Here is a 16,627-nt window from a genome sequence, read left to right as displayed (position 1 = left end):
AAGAGGCGGTGGTGAGGCCCCTCCTCAAGAAGCCTTCCCTGGACCCGGCTGTTTTGGGTAATTATCGTCCGGTCTCCAACCCGCTCGCGGCGAAGGTTGTAGAAATATGGTGGCATATCAGTTTCCCCTGCACCTGGAGGAAACTGTCTATCTAGACCCGTTCCAGTCCGGCTTCCGGCCGGGTTACAGCACTGAGACGGCTTTGGTCGCGTTGGTGGATGATCTCTGGAGGGCCAGGGATAGGGGTTGTTCCTCTGCCCTGGTCCTATTAGACCTCTCAGCGGCTTTCGATACCATCGACCATGGTATCCTGCTGCGCCGGTTGGAGGGATTGGGAGTGAGAGGCACCGTTTATCGGTGGTTCTCCTCCTATCTCTCCGACCGGTCGCAGACGGTGTTGGCGGGGGGGCAGAGGTCGACCCCGCGGCGCCTCACTTGTGGGGTGCCGCAGGGGTCGATTCTCTCGCCCCTTCTGTTCAACATCTACATGAAGCCGCTGGGTGAGATCATCAGTGGCTTCGGTGTGAGGTACCAGCTGTACGCTGATGACACCCAGCTGTACTTTTCACACCGGGCCACCCCAATGAAGCTATCGAAGTGCTGTCCCGGTGTCTGGAAGCCGTATGGGTCTGGATGGGGAGAAACAGGCTCAAGCTCAATCCCTCCAAGACGGAGTGGCTGTGGATGCCGGCATCCCGGTACAGTCAGCTGAGTCCACGGCTGACTGTTGGGAGCGAGTCATTGGCCCCGATGGAGAGGGTGCGCAACTTGGGCGTTCTCCTGGATGAACGGCTGTCTTTTGAAGACCACCTGACGGCCGTCTCCAGGAGAGCTTTCCACCAGGTTCGCCTGGTGCGCCAGCTGCGCCCCTTTCTAGACCGGGATGCCTTATGCACAGTCACTCACGCCCTTGTGACGTCTCGTCTGGATTACTGCAATGCTCTCTACATGCGGCTCCCCTTGAGGGGCATCCGGAGGCTACAGTTAGGCCAGACTGGAGCTGGGCGGGTGATTAAGGGAGCCCCTCGTGGCTCCCACGTGACACCTATCCTGCGCAGGCTGCACTGGCTACCTGTGGCCTTCCGGGTGCGCTTCAAGGTGTTGGTGAACGTCTTTAAAGCGCTCCATGGCATAGGGCCGGGCTATCTACGGGACCGCCTGCTGCTATCGAATACCTCTCACCGACCCGTGCGCTCTCACAGAGAGGGACTCCTCAGGGTGCCGTCGGCGCGACAGTGTCGTCTGGCGACGCCCAGGGGAAGGGCCTTCTCTGTGGGGGCTCCCGCCCTCTGGAACGAACTCCCCCCAGGACTCCGTCAACTTCCGGACCTCCGTACCTTTCGTCGCGAGCTTAAAACTCATCTATTCATCTGCGCTGGACTGGGTTAGTTTTTAAACTTATGGGTTTTAAATGGGTTTTATTCTAAATTTTTAACCGTGGCCAATTCAATAAGTTTTTTAATTATATTTTAATCATATGTATATTGTATTATCTTGTATTTTTACCAGGCTGTGAACCGCCCTGAGTCCTTTGGGAGAAGGGCGGTATAAAAATTTAAATAAATAAATAAATAAATAAATAAAAACTACAGTCGGAACCTCCGTCGCAGAGGGTCATTTATTTTCAAACAAAAATTGAGATTCTGGAAAGTGCAGGGAAGAGCAATCGAGATGATGAGGGGACTGGAGGCTAAAACATATAAAGAACGGTTGCAGGAACTGGGTATGTCGAGTTCAGGGGTCAGCAACCTGCAGCTCTGGAGTCGCATGTGGCTCTTTCACCCCTCTGCTCAAAATATGCGTCACAACTGCCAATATACGACACCCGCCGGCACGTGATTTATTGAGCTTTTCAACCCCTGGTAGACCAACCATGGATAAATCCAAGAGAAGAAAAGTTTCCGAAGAAAACAGGTTTAATTCAACTATACATATGCTAGTTTTGTGGCCGCTCAAGAAATAGCCAGACACGGGAAGGGTTTTTGTGGCTCCTGGTGTTTTCTTTTCTGTGGGAAACGGGTCCAGATAGCTCTTTTGAGTGTTTAAGGTTGCAGACCCCTGGTCTAGTTTGATGAAAAGAAGGACTAGGGGGAGACATGATACCAGTCTTCCAATATTTGAGGGGCTGCCCCAAAGAAGAGGGGGGACGACCTATTCTCCAAAGCACCAGATTTTGCATCCCATGGCGGCGAAACCACCCAGAATACATTTGGGTACCTTCCTGAGCCGTGCGTGGGACGGAACGCATAGCTGAGCAGCTTAACATATTTGCGATGAAATGAAGCAATTAATTCATTGAAGAGAGGAAATTCCGATAAATATATAGAACTATCCTCATCCTGGATGTTAAATTGACTACCGAGTAGTGAGCTGATATCGAGTTTGCGAGATAAATTACAGTTTAGTAAAAAAAATGACTTCTGTCCAGACGGGAAGGATGTGGCTGGCCTACCTTATAGGGTCGTTGTAGAAAGTCAACAGGAAGGTAGCCTTTGGCAAAGCAGGAACAGCAGGGGGCAGCGTTGAGCTGCCCTTGGCTGTTTGAGAAAAAGGAAACAAGTCTGGGCCCTTGTGAATACAGGTAGTCCTCGACATGCGACCACAATTGGGCCCAACATTTCTGTTACTAAGTGAGACAGTTGTCGAGTGAGTTTTGCCCCATTTTTGACCTCTCTTGGTTAAGTGAATCCCTGCAGCTCTTAAGTTAGTAACACGGTCGTTAAGTGAACCTGCCTTCCCCAAACTTTGCTTGTCAGACGGTCGTGTGACCTTGCGACCGTCATAAATATGAATCCATTACCAAGCATCTGAATTTCGATCGCGTGACCACAGGGACGCTGCAATGGTCGTTAAGTGAGAAAGAACGGTCATACGTCACTGTTTTCAGTGCCGTTGTAACTTCGGTCACGAAACAGATTGTTGTAAGTCGAGGACAGAGCATTGCTGTCTTAAAGGCGTGATTTCTTAGTGGCCTCCCATCCCACCTACAGGGACCTTGAAGGGAGGTGGGTGAGAGCCTCCAGCAGCAGGAGCATTGCCGTCTTAAAGGTGTGATTTCTTAGTGGCCTCCCATCCCACCTACAGGGACCTTGAAGGGAGGTGGGTGAGAGCCTCCAGCAGCAGGAGCATTGCTGTCTTAAAGGTGTGATTTCTTAGTGGCCTCCCATCCCACCTACAGGGACCTTGAAGGGAGGTGGGTGAGAGCCTCCAGCAGCAGGAGCATTCCCCTCTGAAAGGCCTGATCTCCCAGTGGTCTCCCATCCAACCCCACAGAGACCCTGAAGGTCCTGCAAGAGCTTCCAGCCGTGGGAGCATTCCCCTCTGAAAGGCGTGATTTCTTAGTGGCCTTCCATCCCACCTGCAGGGACCCTAAAGGGCGGGGCAGAGAACTTTCCAATCTCAAAAGGCGTGATCTCCTCGTGGCCTCCCATTCCCTCCCCCCGTTACAGGTAACCCTCGACTTCCAACCGTTTGAAGCCCCCCCATCATCCCCAAAGGGCCGGCGGGTCCAGCGCTGGGGAGGGCGGGGCTTGCGAGGGCGGGGCGGGGCGGCTCACCTGCCAGCTCAGCTCACCTGGATGGAGGAAGCGGCGGGGCTGTTGCGGCGGCGGCGGACGGGCCGCTTCGGGCTGCTGCTGGCCGCTTACGGGCTCTTCTTGCTGCTGGGCGCCGCCGTCTTCGCCGCCTTGGAGGCGCCCGCCGAGCGAGCCTTGCTGGCCGGCTTGCAAGCCGCCCGCGCCTCGCTGCTGGCCGAGCACCGGCCCTGCCTGGCCGAAGAGCAGCTGGCCGGGCTGCTGGGGCGAGTCCTGGCCGCCCGCGGCTACGGCGCCTTTGCCCTGGGCAACGGCTCGGCTGACCCCGCCTGGGAGTTCACCTCGGCTCTCTTCTTCGCCGCCAGCGCCCTCACCACCACCGGTGAGCGCCTTGCTTTCCCACGACGCGCGCCTGACACGTGTCTGCCTGCCCACCACGCGGAGCCCGCTTCAGCTAGCTTGGGGGGGGGAAAGGATGGGAGGGGGCAAAGGGACGGGACGTAGGCAGCCATAGGTTGGGCCTGCGGAGGGCAGGTATCCGGGAGAATAACTAACAGAATGTGGAAGGAACCTGGGAGGTCATCTAGTCCAACCCCAGCCCAAGGTGGGTCTGCGCAGGGCAGGTATCTGGGAGACTAATGAGTTGGAAGGGACCTGGGAGGTCATCTAGTCCAACCCCAGCCCAAGGTGGATCTGCGCAGACATGTAATAACTGACTTGGAAGGGACCTGCTTGAGCAGGGGGCTGGACTAGAAGACCTCCAAGGTCCCTTCCAGATGCTATTCTATTCTATTCTATTCTAATTTATTCTATTTATTCTATTCCATCTTTTCTTTTCTTTTCTTTTCTTTTCTTTTCTTTTCTTTTCTTTTTTCCTTTCCATTCCATTCCACTCCATGAGATTTTCGCATTAAGACAGTTACTTTGCAATAGGCATAAACTGTATTCTGTCCTTTGAAATCCCCATCAAAATTGAGAAATTCACAGCTTCAAAATGAAAAAAATAAAATAAAATAGGATGTCTTTGTCTGGAATTATTTCCGCTAAAGATGGCCAATGTCAGATGTCATGTTTCTTCTCAGATGTGGCGCTTGGCATTAAATGCCAGCTTGAGACACCGCTGGTCCTTAACCTGCAGCCATTCATTTAGTGACTGTTTGAAGTTGTAACAGCGCTTAGTGACTTAAGACCGGTCCTCACACTTACGACTGTTATGCAGCATCCCCATGATCGTGTGATCAAAATCCAAGCACTTGGCAACTGACTCGTATTTATGACGGTGGAGTGTCCCGGAGGTGGTGGTCATGTGACTCCCTTTTGCGACCTTCCGGCAAGCAAAGTCAATGGGGAAGCCACCCAGATTCACTTAGCGACCGTGTTTTAACTTGACACCTGCAGGGATTCACCTAACAATTGTGGCAAGGAAGGTGGTAGAACTCACTTCATGTCTCGCTTAGCGACAGAAATTTTGGGCTCCGTCACGGTCGTATGTCAAGGACTTCCAGACCAATTTTTGTTTTGACTAGCTAAAGAACTTAACCCATCAGCCCGGATTGATAACTGCAGTGATTCACTTAACAATTTTGGCCAAGGAAAGTCCTAAAATGGGGCAAAGCTCACTTATCAACTGCCTTGCTTAGTAACAAGTATTTTGAGGTCAGTTGTGGTTGTAAGTGGAGGATTACCGTAGCGCTAGCTTTACGGGTTGGGTTTCAGCCCAACCAAGTGAATTGGGAAGCCATTTTTATTCGCTATGGAACACGAGGGTAGATTCTGTGGAAGGTCACCGCGGCCCACTGGACATCCTGTCCCTCTATTATTATTTTTGGGAGAAGCAAAGTAAATTTCTGGCATTTAGCCATGGCAAAGAACATCAGGCTGCATCGGGCCTTAATAACTAATCCATTGTGATTTTCCTGGTGGGGAATTGTTGAGTATTATTTGCTCCTTTGACACTCCTGCACCCCTATCAGGAAAGAAATTCCAAAGGAAAGGAAAGGAAAAGAAAGAGAGGGAAAGAAAAGAGAGGGAAGGAAAGGAAAAGGAAAAGGAAAAGGGAAGGGAAGGGAAGGGAGGGGAAGGGAAGGGAAGGGAAGAAAAGGAAAGGAAAAAGAAAGAGAGGGAAAGAAAAGAGAGGGAAGGAAAGGGAAGGAAAGGAAAGGAAAAAGAAAGAGAGGGAAAGAAAAGAGAGGGAAGGAAAGGAAAAGGAAAAGGGAAGGAAAGGAAAGGAAAGGAAAGGAAAAAGAAAGAGAGGGAAAGAAAAGAGAGGGAAGGAAAGGAAAAGGAAAAGGAAGGGAAGGAAAGGAAAGGAAAGGAAAGGAAAAGAAAGGAAAGAAAAAAGAAAGAGAGGGAAGGGAAGGAAAGGAAAAAGAGGGAAAGGAAAGGAAAAAGAGAAAGGAAAGGAAAGGAAAGGAAAGGAAAGGGAGAGGAGAGGAGAGGAGAGGAAAGGAAAAAGAGGGAAAGGAAGGAAAACGGAAAGGGAAAAAAAGGGAAAGAAAAAAGGAAAGAGGGAAGGGAAAGGAGGGGAGGGGAGGAAGAGGAGAGGGGAAGGGAAAGGAAAGAGAAGGAAAGGAAAGGAAAAAGAAAGAAGGAAGGGAAGGAAAATGGGAAGGAAAAAGAGAGAAAGGAAAAAGGGAAGAGAAGAGGGAAGGGAAGGGAAAGGAAGGGAGATGGAAGGGAAGGGAAGGGAAGAGCAGTGTAGCACAGCACAGGATAGTTGGAAGGGACCTTAGAGGTCTTCTAGTCCAACTCCCTGATCATGCGGGGCTGGCTGAAATTTTGCTGGTTTTTAACTTTATATTATGAATTTTAATGGGGTTTTTAGAATTTTAAATGTTTTAAAGTCTTAGGCCAATTGTGTAATAAGTTTTTTAATTCTTGTTTTAATTGTATATTGTATTGTTTGTTTTTATTTTGGCTGTACACCGCCCTGAGTCCTTCGGGAGAAGGGCGGTATAGAAATCTAATAAATAATAATAATAATAATAATAATCAGACCCTCTACTCCCTCTTCTCCGTGACAACCCCTCAAGTACCGGAACAGAGTTATCACGTCTCCCCCCCCCCCAATCCTTCTCTTCCTTCCAACTAAACCAGGACTCTCCAAAGTTGGGGCAACTTTTAAGACTTCTACTCCCAGAGTTGCCCAGCCAGCCAGCCAGCTACAAAGAAGTCCACAAGTCTTAAAAGTCGCCAAGTGGGTGGAGACCCCTGCAAAGTAGACCTACCTAGTTCCCTCGACCATTCACCGTAGAGTTTAGCTTCCAGGTTTTTAATCCTCTCTTGTTGCCTCTCGATTCTAGGTTACGGAAACGTGGTTCCTCTCTCGGATTGGGGCAAAACGATCAGTATCCTTTATTGCTTTGTGGGCATCCCGGCCACCATTTTGTTCGTCCGATGTTTACTCCGCTGCCTGTTGCCCATCTTAACGCACCGGCCGGTGCAGTACATTCACAGCCGCTGGGGCTTCCCACGGGGGCACGTGGCCTTAGGACACTCCGTGGGGCTGGGCCTGGCCACCCTGACGCTCTTCATCGTCATCCCGGCCGTCTGTTTCTGGATTTTGAAGGACAACTGGAGCTTTCTGGAGTCCGTCTACTTCTGCTTCATCTCGCTCAGCACCATCGGCCTGGGGGATTTCGTACCCCGCGTCATGTCTCCCCCGTCGCTGCACGGGTTTTACGAGCTGACCATCACGTGTAAGTCATCCCTTAAATCAGGGGTCTCCAACCTTGGCAACTTTAAAGCCTGGCGGATGTCAACTCCCCAGAATTCCCCAGCCAGCAAAGTAAAGTTCCGAAGCCTTGGGGAGGCTGTTTTCATCCTCCAGGAGGCTCAAGAAAAGCCTCCAGAGCCCGGGGAGGGCAAAAATGCCCCCGTGTTGCAGGAGACTGACTAGGCCACACCCACCATGGCCACGCCCACCCAGCAACCGGGCAGAGAACCCCTTGCTAAAATTTTTGAAGCCCACTTGCCTGTCCGTCTACCGTATCTATCTAGCCATCATCTGTCGATCTTATCTATCCATCATCTTTCTGTCTACCGTATCTATCTAACCCTCCCTCCCTCCCTCTACCGTATCTATCTATCCATTGTCTCTCTTTCTACCATCTCTCTCTCTATATATCTACCGTATCTATCTATCATCTATCTATCTGTCTGCCTGTCTATCCATCCATCTTCTCTGTCTACCGTATCTATCTATCCCTCCCTCCCTCCCTCTACCGTATCTATCTATCCATTGTCTCTCTTTCTACCATCTCTCTCTATATATATCTACCGTATCTATCTATCTATCTGTCTGCCTGTCTATCCATCCATCTTCTCTGTTTACCGTATCTATCTATCCATCCATCATCTCTCTCTCTCTCTGTCTACCGTATCTGTCTCTTCTATCTGCTGTCTTTAGTATCTATGACACAGAATTATAGAATCCTAGTGCTGGAAGGGACCTTGGAGGTCGTCTAGTCCAGCCCCCCTGCTCGAAACACAGACCTTGGCAACTTTGTGGAGTTCAACTCCCAGAATTCCCCAGACAAAAAGCATCCAACTGTGGCAACTTTAAAGACTAGCGGACCTCAACTCCCAGAATTCCCCAGCCATGGGGGAATGGCTGGGGAATTCTGGGAGTTGAAGTCTATCAGTCTTAAAAGTTGCCAAGGTTGGACAATCCCAGTCTTATAACCATTCTGGAGAAACGGTCGTCCAGTCTCTTCTTGAAAAACTCTAGGGATGAAGCCGTGGCAACTTCTGGTGGCAAGCTGTTCCACTGGTTAATTCTCACTATCAGGTTAATTTGAAAAGTCACTTTTATCTTCTTTCTCCCTTTTCTAGGCTACCTACTTACCGGTGTGCTAGCCATGCTTGTGACGCTGGAAACAATTTACCAGCTGCAAGAAATCCGTGCTCTTGTCCGTTTCTTCGCTCCGTCCCGCAGCCCGATATTGGAAGAGGAGGATCGTGTGGGAATCGTGATCAGGGATCAATTAGCATTGACCTCCAATCTCGCACCCTGCTCCCCAAAAACTTCAACTGAAAGAGGTGCCCCTTAATGTGTACCCCTCACCGCACATTCACTGCACCCCAAAATCTCTCCAATATAGGTCATCTTCGGCTTACGACCGCAATTGAGCCCCAAATTTCTGGTAGCTAAGTGAAACATTCTTTGAAACAACTTTGAATGGTCGTTAAATGAGCTAATTGTCACTCAAGGACATACCTGTACAATCAGGGTGGAATCCATGCTGGGAATGAATCCACCCCTGTTCTGCCCCCCCTCGCCTCCATCCGAACGATGGCTTAATTAGCCAGCACTATCAGCCCTGGCAGCAAAAGAGCGAGCGTCTGCCAAGTGACTCTGTTATCTCCGATAAGTCAAACAGTAGTTCAGCTCTTAGTTCAGCAGTTGATTTGCCTGCTACGAAGAGACACAGCAGCTCTCGCTGCCTTTATATCCTGTGGGGTGTGGCTCCATGACTCAGCACTTCCTAGGCCTGCCCCACCCCTGCTTCTGTTGTTCCCGCCTCTCCTACCTATGGAATCTAGGGTCCAGCCAGGCCTGATTGCCATCAGCTGGGTCTGGAGGTGTGGCCTGGGGGGGGGAAAGAGTCAGGGGACGGAGGCCTCGTTATCTCTTCCACCTGGCCTGCTTCTGGCTCCTGGAGCTGAGCCAGGGAAGCCGGTGCTCCCGAGGTAAGTCCTGATGGCCCTTCCCCCTCACTTTCCAAGTCACTTTCTGGCAGGAGGGCCGGCTCGGGGGGGCGGGGGGCCGCAGACACAACAATCCCCTCCCTCCGGCCCCTTTGCATCACTCACCTGTGGTTCATATTTTCCAAACAAATTTATTCTGAAGTCCAGTACAAATTTAGTGCAAATACTCAGGAGAACCAAATCGCAGGGAGAAAATGGGCATTAAGCTTTGCCCATCCTCCCAATTTGGCACTAGGAGCATTCAAGGCACTCGGTGGCTTCGGTACCATCAAGCGTGGATCGGTTTGTTTGTTTGTTTTTAAAAAAAGGAAACGTTCAAAAAAGTAAAAGGCGGCTTCTGGCCCAAAGCTTGATCACCAAAATGGGAGGAAGGACCCGTTTTTCGAACTCAGGACCTCCTGGCACGCAGGCAAACACACGGACACATGCAAAAACCAATAAATAGTTTCTAAAACAGATCGTTGCGAATCTCTTCCCCCGCCAGATCGAGAGAAAAATCCCTATCGAAAGTTGTTGGGTTTTTTTCCCCCCAGGGGGTTTAAAAAAAAGAAAAAAAATATTAAGTGCATCTTAATTTATGCGCCCCCCCCACCCTCAAAAGTGGGGAAAAGTCCACAAAGACTTTCTCCTGGGCATGAACAGAGCGCAGCAAGCCGGAGCAGCGTCGGAAGGCAAAAGGTCGGTTGGCGGTTTGGGAAACCGCTGGGCTTTTTCCCACCCTGCAGGGGTGTCGGGAGACGAAGGCAGGAGCCCTTCTCAGCTGACGCGGCATTTTTCCCGCCGACTCATCTTGTGACGTCTTTGCTGTAAGCCTCGTTCCAGTCTGGCGTCTTCTTCCAGAGCTCTGAGAGTTTTCGGGGCGCCACAGGAAGGAAAGCAGGAGGGAAAAGTTGAGGGACGGAACCAAGGAAAGCTTTGTTCGGCCTCTCTCCCTTATTTTTATTTCTTTTATTAGGTTTTTTATTTTATTTAGGCCTGTGTTGCTTTTATGAATCACTCAAGGAAGCGAACCTATGTAATATTCCTTTCTCTTTCTGTTTTCCTCACAACAACCACCTTGCGAGGTGGGCTGGACTGAGAGAGTGATTGGGCCAAAGTCACCCAGGTGGCTTTCGTAGCTAAGGCGGGACTAGAATCTACCGTCTCCTGGTGATTGGCCCAAAGTCACCTAGCTGGCTTTCATGCCAAAGGCGGGACTAGAACTCCCAATCTGCTGGTGATTGGCCCAGTCACCCAGCTGGCTTTCATGGCAAAGGCGGGACTAGAACTCACCGTCTCCTGGTGATTGGCCCAAAGCCATCCAGCTGGCTTTCATGCAAAAGGAGGGACTAGAACTCCCAATCTGCTGGTGATTGGCCCAGTCACCCAGCTAGTTTTCATGCCAAAGGCAGGACTAGAACTCCCAGTCTCCTGGTGATTGGCCCAAAGTCACCTAGCTGGCTTTCATGCCAAAGGCAGGACTAGAATTCCCAATCTGCTGGTGATTGGCCCAGTCACCCAGCTAGTTTTCATGCCAAAGGCGGGACTAGAACTCCCAATCAGCTGGTGATTGGCCCAGTCACCCAGCTAGTTTTCATGCCAAAGGCGGGACTAGAACTCCCAATCTGCTGGTGATTGGCCCAGTCACCCAGCTAGTTTTCATGCCAAAGGCGGGACTAGAATTCCCAATCAGCTGGTGATTGGCCCACTCACCCAGCTAGTTTTCATGCCAAAGGCGGGACTAGAATTCCCAGTCTCCTGGTGATTGGCCCAAAGTCACCTAGCTGGCTTTCATGCCAAAGGCAGGACTAGAATTCCCAATCTGCTGGTGATTGGCCCAGTCACCCAGCTAGTTTTCATGCCAAAGGCAGGACTAGAACTCACTGTCTCCTGGTGATTGGCCTAAAGTCACCCAGCCAGCTTTCATGGCTAACGTGGGACTAGAACTCACCGTCTCCTAGGTTTCTAGCCTGGTGCTTTAAGCCTTAGACCAAACTGGCTGTCTTTTACCCTGCCTTTATAGCTACCAAGATGTTCCCCAGCAAGTTTTTAGTGAAGAAAGTTAGCAGTTTTCTTTCTCAGTTTCTTAATGATGCTGTTGTTGTTTTTAAAAAAAAATTTCAAATCACATTGGGGCAGTCCTACATACATTAAGTTTTTGCCTTTTAAGAAGCAACGGATGGAAACTAAATCAAGGAGAGAAGCAACCTGGAATTCAGGAAAAACTTCCTGACACTGAGGACAATTAACCAGTGGAACGGCTTGCCACCAGAAGTTGTGGGTGCTCCATCACTGGAGGTTTTTAAGAAGAGACCGGACAGGCATTTTTGTCTGAAAGGACCTAGGTTCACCTTCTTGAGCAGGGGGTTGGACTAGAAGACCTCCAAGGTCCCTCCCAACTCTCTTATTCTGTTAAGTACATGAATGCCTTCATCATATACTGCAGCTAAGGACCTGCGATAGGAAGGAGCAGCCTTTTTGTGGGATGGGAGGCGTTTGGCAAAGATGGGTGAGCTTGGCCCAAACTTGTATATCATTCTATTTTAATTTCAAGGAGAATTAGATTAAATGCCAGTTCCTAAGGCCCTTCAAAATTCCTTCCTTTTAAAAAGCAATTACAAATAGGAGAAGACTTTTTGGAGGCCAGTGACGGAATATTGAGGGGTTAAAAAAGAATAACCCCCCACCCACATTAGTTGTAGCCTTGTAGCTAGAATATTTGGGCTGTGGGAAAGAAAAGAAAAGAAAGAGAAAGAGAAAGGAAGGAGAAAGGAAAAGAAAGAAAAGGAAGAAGAGAAATGAAGGAAGGAGAAAGAAAAAGAAAGAAAGAAAGAGGAAGAAAGAAAGAAAAAGAAAGAAAAAAGAGGTAGGAAAGAGAAAGAAAAGAGAAAATGGAAGAATGGAAGAAAAAAAGAAAAGAAAAAGGAAGGAAGGAAGAAGAAAGAAGAGAAAGAAAAAAGAAAGAGAAAAGAAAAAGAAGAAAGAAAGGAAGGAAGGAAGAAAGAGAAAAGAAAAGGAAGGAAGAAAAGAAAAGAAAAGAAAAGAAAAGGAGAGAGGAAGGAAGGAAGGAAGAAAAGAAAATGGAAGAATGGAAGAAAAGAAAGAGAAAGGAAGGAAGGAGAAAGAGAGGAAAGATAAGGAAAGAAAGGAAAGCAAAGGAGAGGAAGAAAAGGGAAAGGGAGATAAGGAAAGAAAGAAAAAGAAAAGGAGAGAGGAAGGAAGGATAGAGAAAGGCGAGAGAGAGAAAGAAGGAAGGAAGGGCACAGAAAGAAACAGAGAAAGAAATAAGGAAAGAAAGGATAGGAAGAAAGACAAAAGCAAAAAGAAAGACGCCAACTTACATACGCTCTTTGATATCAAGATCCCTGACTAATTCATCGCGCTGATTCACCAGTGAGACCAGTTCTTCCAGAAGGAGCTGCTCCCGTTGCCGCTGGGCTTCTGTTTTGAGCCAATCTGCAGAGCAGGAAAAAAAACAGGTTTTCAATCAAGTGGTTCATTCAATAGATTTTCCGGCTTGCCCTAGAAAAGCAAATATACAAACAGCCGAGTGACTCCATTTTTCTCCCAATTCAGAATAGAGCTGGAAAGGGACCTTGGAGGTCTTCTAATCCAACCCCCTGCTCAAACAAGATACTCCTATAGCAGTTTGGGCAAAATGGAGCTCCAAATCTCTTCTTAAAAACCTCCAGCGATGGAGCATGGACAATTTCTGGAGGCAAGCAGTTCCACTGACGGTTCTAACCGTCGGGAAATTTCTCCTTAGTAGGATACAGGTTACTTTTAGCCACTTACAATGGCTCTGGTGGCTCGGACTGCTAAGACAGTCTGTTATTAACAGCAGCTGCTTGCAATTACTGCAGGTTCAAGTCCCACCAGGCCCAAGGTTGACTCAGCCTTCCATCCTTTATAAGGTAGGTAAAATGAGGACCCAGATTGTTGGGGGCAATAAAAGTTGACTTTGTATATAATATACAAATGGATGAAGACTATTGCTTGACATAGTGTAAGCCGCCCTGAGTCTTCGGAGAAGGGCGGGATATAAATGTAAATAAATAAAAAAAAAACTTTTGGACTTCAGTAAGGCATTTGATAAAGTAGACCAGCGATGGCTAACTTTTTTCCCATCGCGTGCAGTGAACCAGTGGCAATCTGCGGATGATTTCACCACTGGGCAAAACTCACTTAACTCTCTTACTTAGCAATGGAAATTTTGAGCTTAATTATGGCTGTAAATCAAGGATATACTGATTTTAAGCAATGTGAGGGCCGCCACCAAAAAGGCCCCGTCATAGATCACTGTCCGCATGACTCAAATAAAAGGAGAATAGGGTCAGCAGCTGGCAGATGAGACCTCTGGTTTTATTCCCACCCTCCACCTTCTTGATCTGAATGACTACAACACCCCTGTAAGGTAGGCCCTCTGGAGACCCAAATTCCAACTTCCTTGTGGCTTTTTGTTCCAGGTAGCTACAATGATCCCAAGTGCCCGTTTTTCACTTGAAGGCGGGGCGGTCACCACCTGGCTGAGATTCCAGCCCTCACCTTCTATGGCCATCATGGCGCGAAGTTCACGGCTCAGGAGTTCAAACCGTCGTTCCAAGTCTTGCTCTTCAATCCTGGAAAAATACAAGCAATGACACTCAGGCTCAATTCCAGAAATCAGGATGCGATGCACAGGGGGGAGGTTTCGAGGATTGGAAAAAATTGGGGAGGTGTTTGTGTGTCCAGGGGTGAAATGCTCCCGGTTCGGACCGGATCACTCGATCCGGTAGCGATGGCGGTGGGTGGTTAGGAGGACCAGTAGCAAAAATCCCCCCATGCCCAGCTGAGCCACACGATCATCAGAGGTGTTTTTTTTTTACTTTTAAAAGCATTTTTTTTTCGGCTGAAAAAATGCTTTAAAAAGTAAAAAAAAAAAAAAAGCCTCTGATGATCACATGGCTCAGCTGGGATCGTCAGAGGCCTTTAAAAGCATTTTTTCTACAACCTCTTCGGCCGAAAAGGTTGTTTAAAAAAAAATGCTTTTAAAAGGCTCCTCTGACGATCTTAGCTGAGTTGCCTGATCGTCAGAGGCTATTAAAAGCATTTTTTTTTTAACAACCTTTTCGGCGGAAGAGGTTGTAGAAAAAATGCTTTTAAAAGTAAAAGAAAAAAAATAGCCACGTCCACCCAGTCACATTACCCCCCCCACCAATTCACGCCCACAGAACCGGTAGTAACAAATTTTACATGTCACCACATTTAAAGATCCACCCCCAAATCAGGGCAGGGAACAGAAATGCAATGTCTTTGGTTTTAATCTTAGTGGCAAGTAGATTTAGTTCCTTGACTTACGATCATTCCTTTAATAACAGCTCAAAGTTTATTGTCAGTTAATGAGGGCCTTGGGGGAAAAGTGACTTACAACGGGTCCTCGCACTTATGACCACTGCATCACCCCCCGCGATCCCTGGAACTGCAATTTGGGTGCTTGGCCACTGACCGGCATTGATTAAGAGTCTTGTAGTCTATCATTGTGAAAGCGATTTGTAAAGTTAATGGGGGAAATCTGGATTCACTCAACAACGCTGCGGTTCACTGAACGATTGTGTGATTCATTTAATGACTGTATGACTCACTTGATGGCCGTAGTAAAAATGCTGTCAAATCGGATCTAGTCATGTGAAGGTCATTTTATGAATGGACTAAATTATGGCAGAAATTGCAGCCCCGATTACGGTCATATGTTGGGAACTATAAGTTATCCTTGACTTACAATCGCAATTGATCCCCAAAATTTCTGTGGGCTATGTAAAACATTCGTTAAGCTAGTTGTTGTCTCGTGTTATGACTTTTCTCGCCACGGCTGTTAAGTTAGTCACACGGTTGTTAAGCGGATCAAGTTTCCCCATTGATTCTGCCTGGGAGAAGGTCTCAAACGGGGAATCACGTGACTCCAGGATGCGGCAACTGTCACAACTATGAGTCAATTGTCAAGCATTTGAATTTTGATCCTGTGACCATCGGGATGTCGCAACGGTTGTTAAGTGTGAAAAATGGTCGTAAGTCACTTTTTTCAGGGCCGTTGTAACTATGAACAGTCACTAAACCAACTGTTGGAAGTCAAGGACTATCTGTATCATCTTCTTTTAATGACCTCATAATCCCTTGCGGGGTGGCGTCTGGACAAATGAATGGAGCTGAGTGTTTCTGGCCGGATGCCTTTCTTGTTGCCAGTGCCGAGTTTTGTTTAGCAGATATATTCTCATTTAGCCCAAGAGAGAAAAATATTTGCCTCTACCTAGGATCGAACTCACAGCCTCCTGATTGTGAGGCAAGAGCTTCACCTCTAGGCCACTGCACCACGCCAAAGCCTGCCTTTATATGTAAGTGTAATTGGACCCTATTTGTTCTTTCTCCTACTCACAACAGCTGTAGTTGATCCTGTCTCCGGATCAGGGCATTCTTCTTATTGACCAGAGTGAACCATTCCTGGATCAGTTCTTCCTCCTTCAATTTATCTGCACCTAAAAGGGAAAATAAGGAAAGGCTGATGGGGACCCATTGGCTTCTAGTGCCCGACCCCATCGGTCTGCCTGAATCTCTCAACTTCTAACTTCAATCCCTGCAGAAAAGATCATTTGAGGTACTCCTCCACTTACGACCACCATTGAGCCCAAAATATATGTTGCTAAGCGAGACAGGTGCTAACGGGAAGTTTTGCCCCATTTTACGACCTTGTGAAATTGATCCCCATGTGAAAAAGGAATACAGGTAAGTCCTTGACTTACAATCAGGGGTGAAATGCTCCCGGTTCGGACCGGATCGCCCGATCCGGTAGTGATGGTGGCCGGTGGTTCGGAGAACCGGTAGCAAATCACTGCAGATGTTTAAGTTGGTAACTCAGTTGGTAAGTGAAACCAGCTTCCCCATGGACTTTGCTACAAAAGGGGATACAGCCACCGTCATAAAGATTGTGCAGCTCACGCCAGACAAATCTTATGATGTTTTTTTGACAAAGTGACAAAATTAGGGGACGGGAGGAATGCCGTGGATATAATTTACTTTCGGACTTCGGTAAGGCGTTTGATAAAGTAGACCTTCCACTTGATAAAATGGAAAAATGTGGATTAGACAGCGTCACCACCAGATGGATTCTAGTCTGTTCAAGCAGGAGACCTTTCTCTCCTTCTCTTCCTTAGAATAATAAGAGTAGTATGAACCCTGGAGGTCTTCTAGTCCAACCCGCTACTGAAGGAGGAGACCGTATTCCATTCCAGACAAATGGTTGTCCAATCTCTTCTTAGTCACCTCCACTGATGGCGCATCCACAACTTCTAGAGGCAAGTCGTTCCACTGATTAATTGTTCTCACAGTCAGGAAATCCCTCCTTAGTTCGATATAATTTACTGGGACTTCAGTTA

At 48.2% G+C, this 16,627-nt stretch overlaps 2 protein-coding genes across 2 annotated transcripts in view; one reads left to right on the top strand and one right to left on the bottom strand.

Annotated features, from left to right (window-relative positions):
- The first annotated feature begins 3,503 nt into the window (after nt 1–3,503).
- KCNK7 (potassium two pore domain channel subfamily K member 7) lies at nt 3,504–9,328 on the top strand. The gene is made up of 3 exons (XM_058159917.1): nt 3,504–3,915; nt 6,836–7,231; nt 8,367–9,328. Exons 1-3 carry the CDS (start codon nt 3,579–3,581, stop codon nt 8,582–8,584), a joined length of 951 nt encoding a protein of 316 aa, XP_058015900.1. The 5' UTR covers nt 3,504–3,578; the 3' UTR covers nt 8,585–9,328.
- Nucleotides 9,329–9,369: 41 nt separating this feature from the next.
- Nucleotides 9,370–16,627, bottom strand: part of EHBP1L1 (EH domain binding protein 1 like 1) — a 51,016-nt gene continuing 43,758 nt past the window's right edge. The window contains exons 16-19 of the mRNA XM_058160751.1: nt 15,631–15,730; nt 13,767–13,840; nt 12,563–12,677; nt 9,370–10,086 (exon numbers count right to left, since the gene is read on the bottom strand). Of these exons, the coding sequence (XP_058016734.1) occupies nt 9,999–10,086; nt 12,563–12,677; nt 13,767–13,840; nt 15,631–15,730 (377 nt within the window). The 3' untranslated portion in view covers nt 9,370–9,998. The remainder of the gene's footprint in view (nt 10,087–12,562; nt 12,678–13,766; nt 13,841–15,630; nt 15,731–16,627) is intronic.

The sequence above is a fragment of the Ahaetulla prasina genome, chromosome 17 (genome assembly GCF_028640845.1).
Source record: "Ahaetulla prasina isolate Xishuangbanna chromosome 17, ASM2864084v1, whole genome shotgun sequence".
NCBI lineage: Eukaryota > Metazoa > Chordata > Lepidosauria > Squamata > Colubridae > Ahaetulla > Ahaetulla prasina.
This window is presented reverse-complemented; position numbering and strand designations above follow the sequence as displayed.

What these genes read in the sequence shown, in the direction of transcription:
- KCNK7 (XM_058159917.1), top strand. Translation starts at nt 3,579, where the DNA reads ATGGAGGAAGCGGCGGGGCTGTTGCGGCGGCGGCGGACGGGCCGCTTC. An exon ending in CAGCGCCCTCACCACCACCG is followed by an intron (nt 3,916 to 6,835) that starts GTGAGCGCCTTG and finishes TCTCGATTCTAG; the next exon opens with GTTACGGAAACGTGGTTCCT. An exon ending in TTACGAGCTGACCATCACGT is followed by an intron (nt 7,232 to 8,366) that starts GTAAGTCATCCC and finishes TCCCTTTTCTAG; the next exon opens with GCTACCTACTTACCGGTGTG.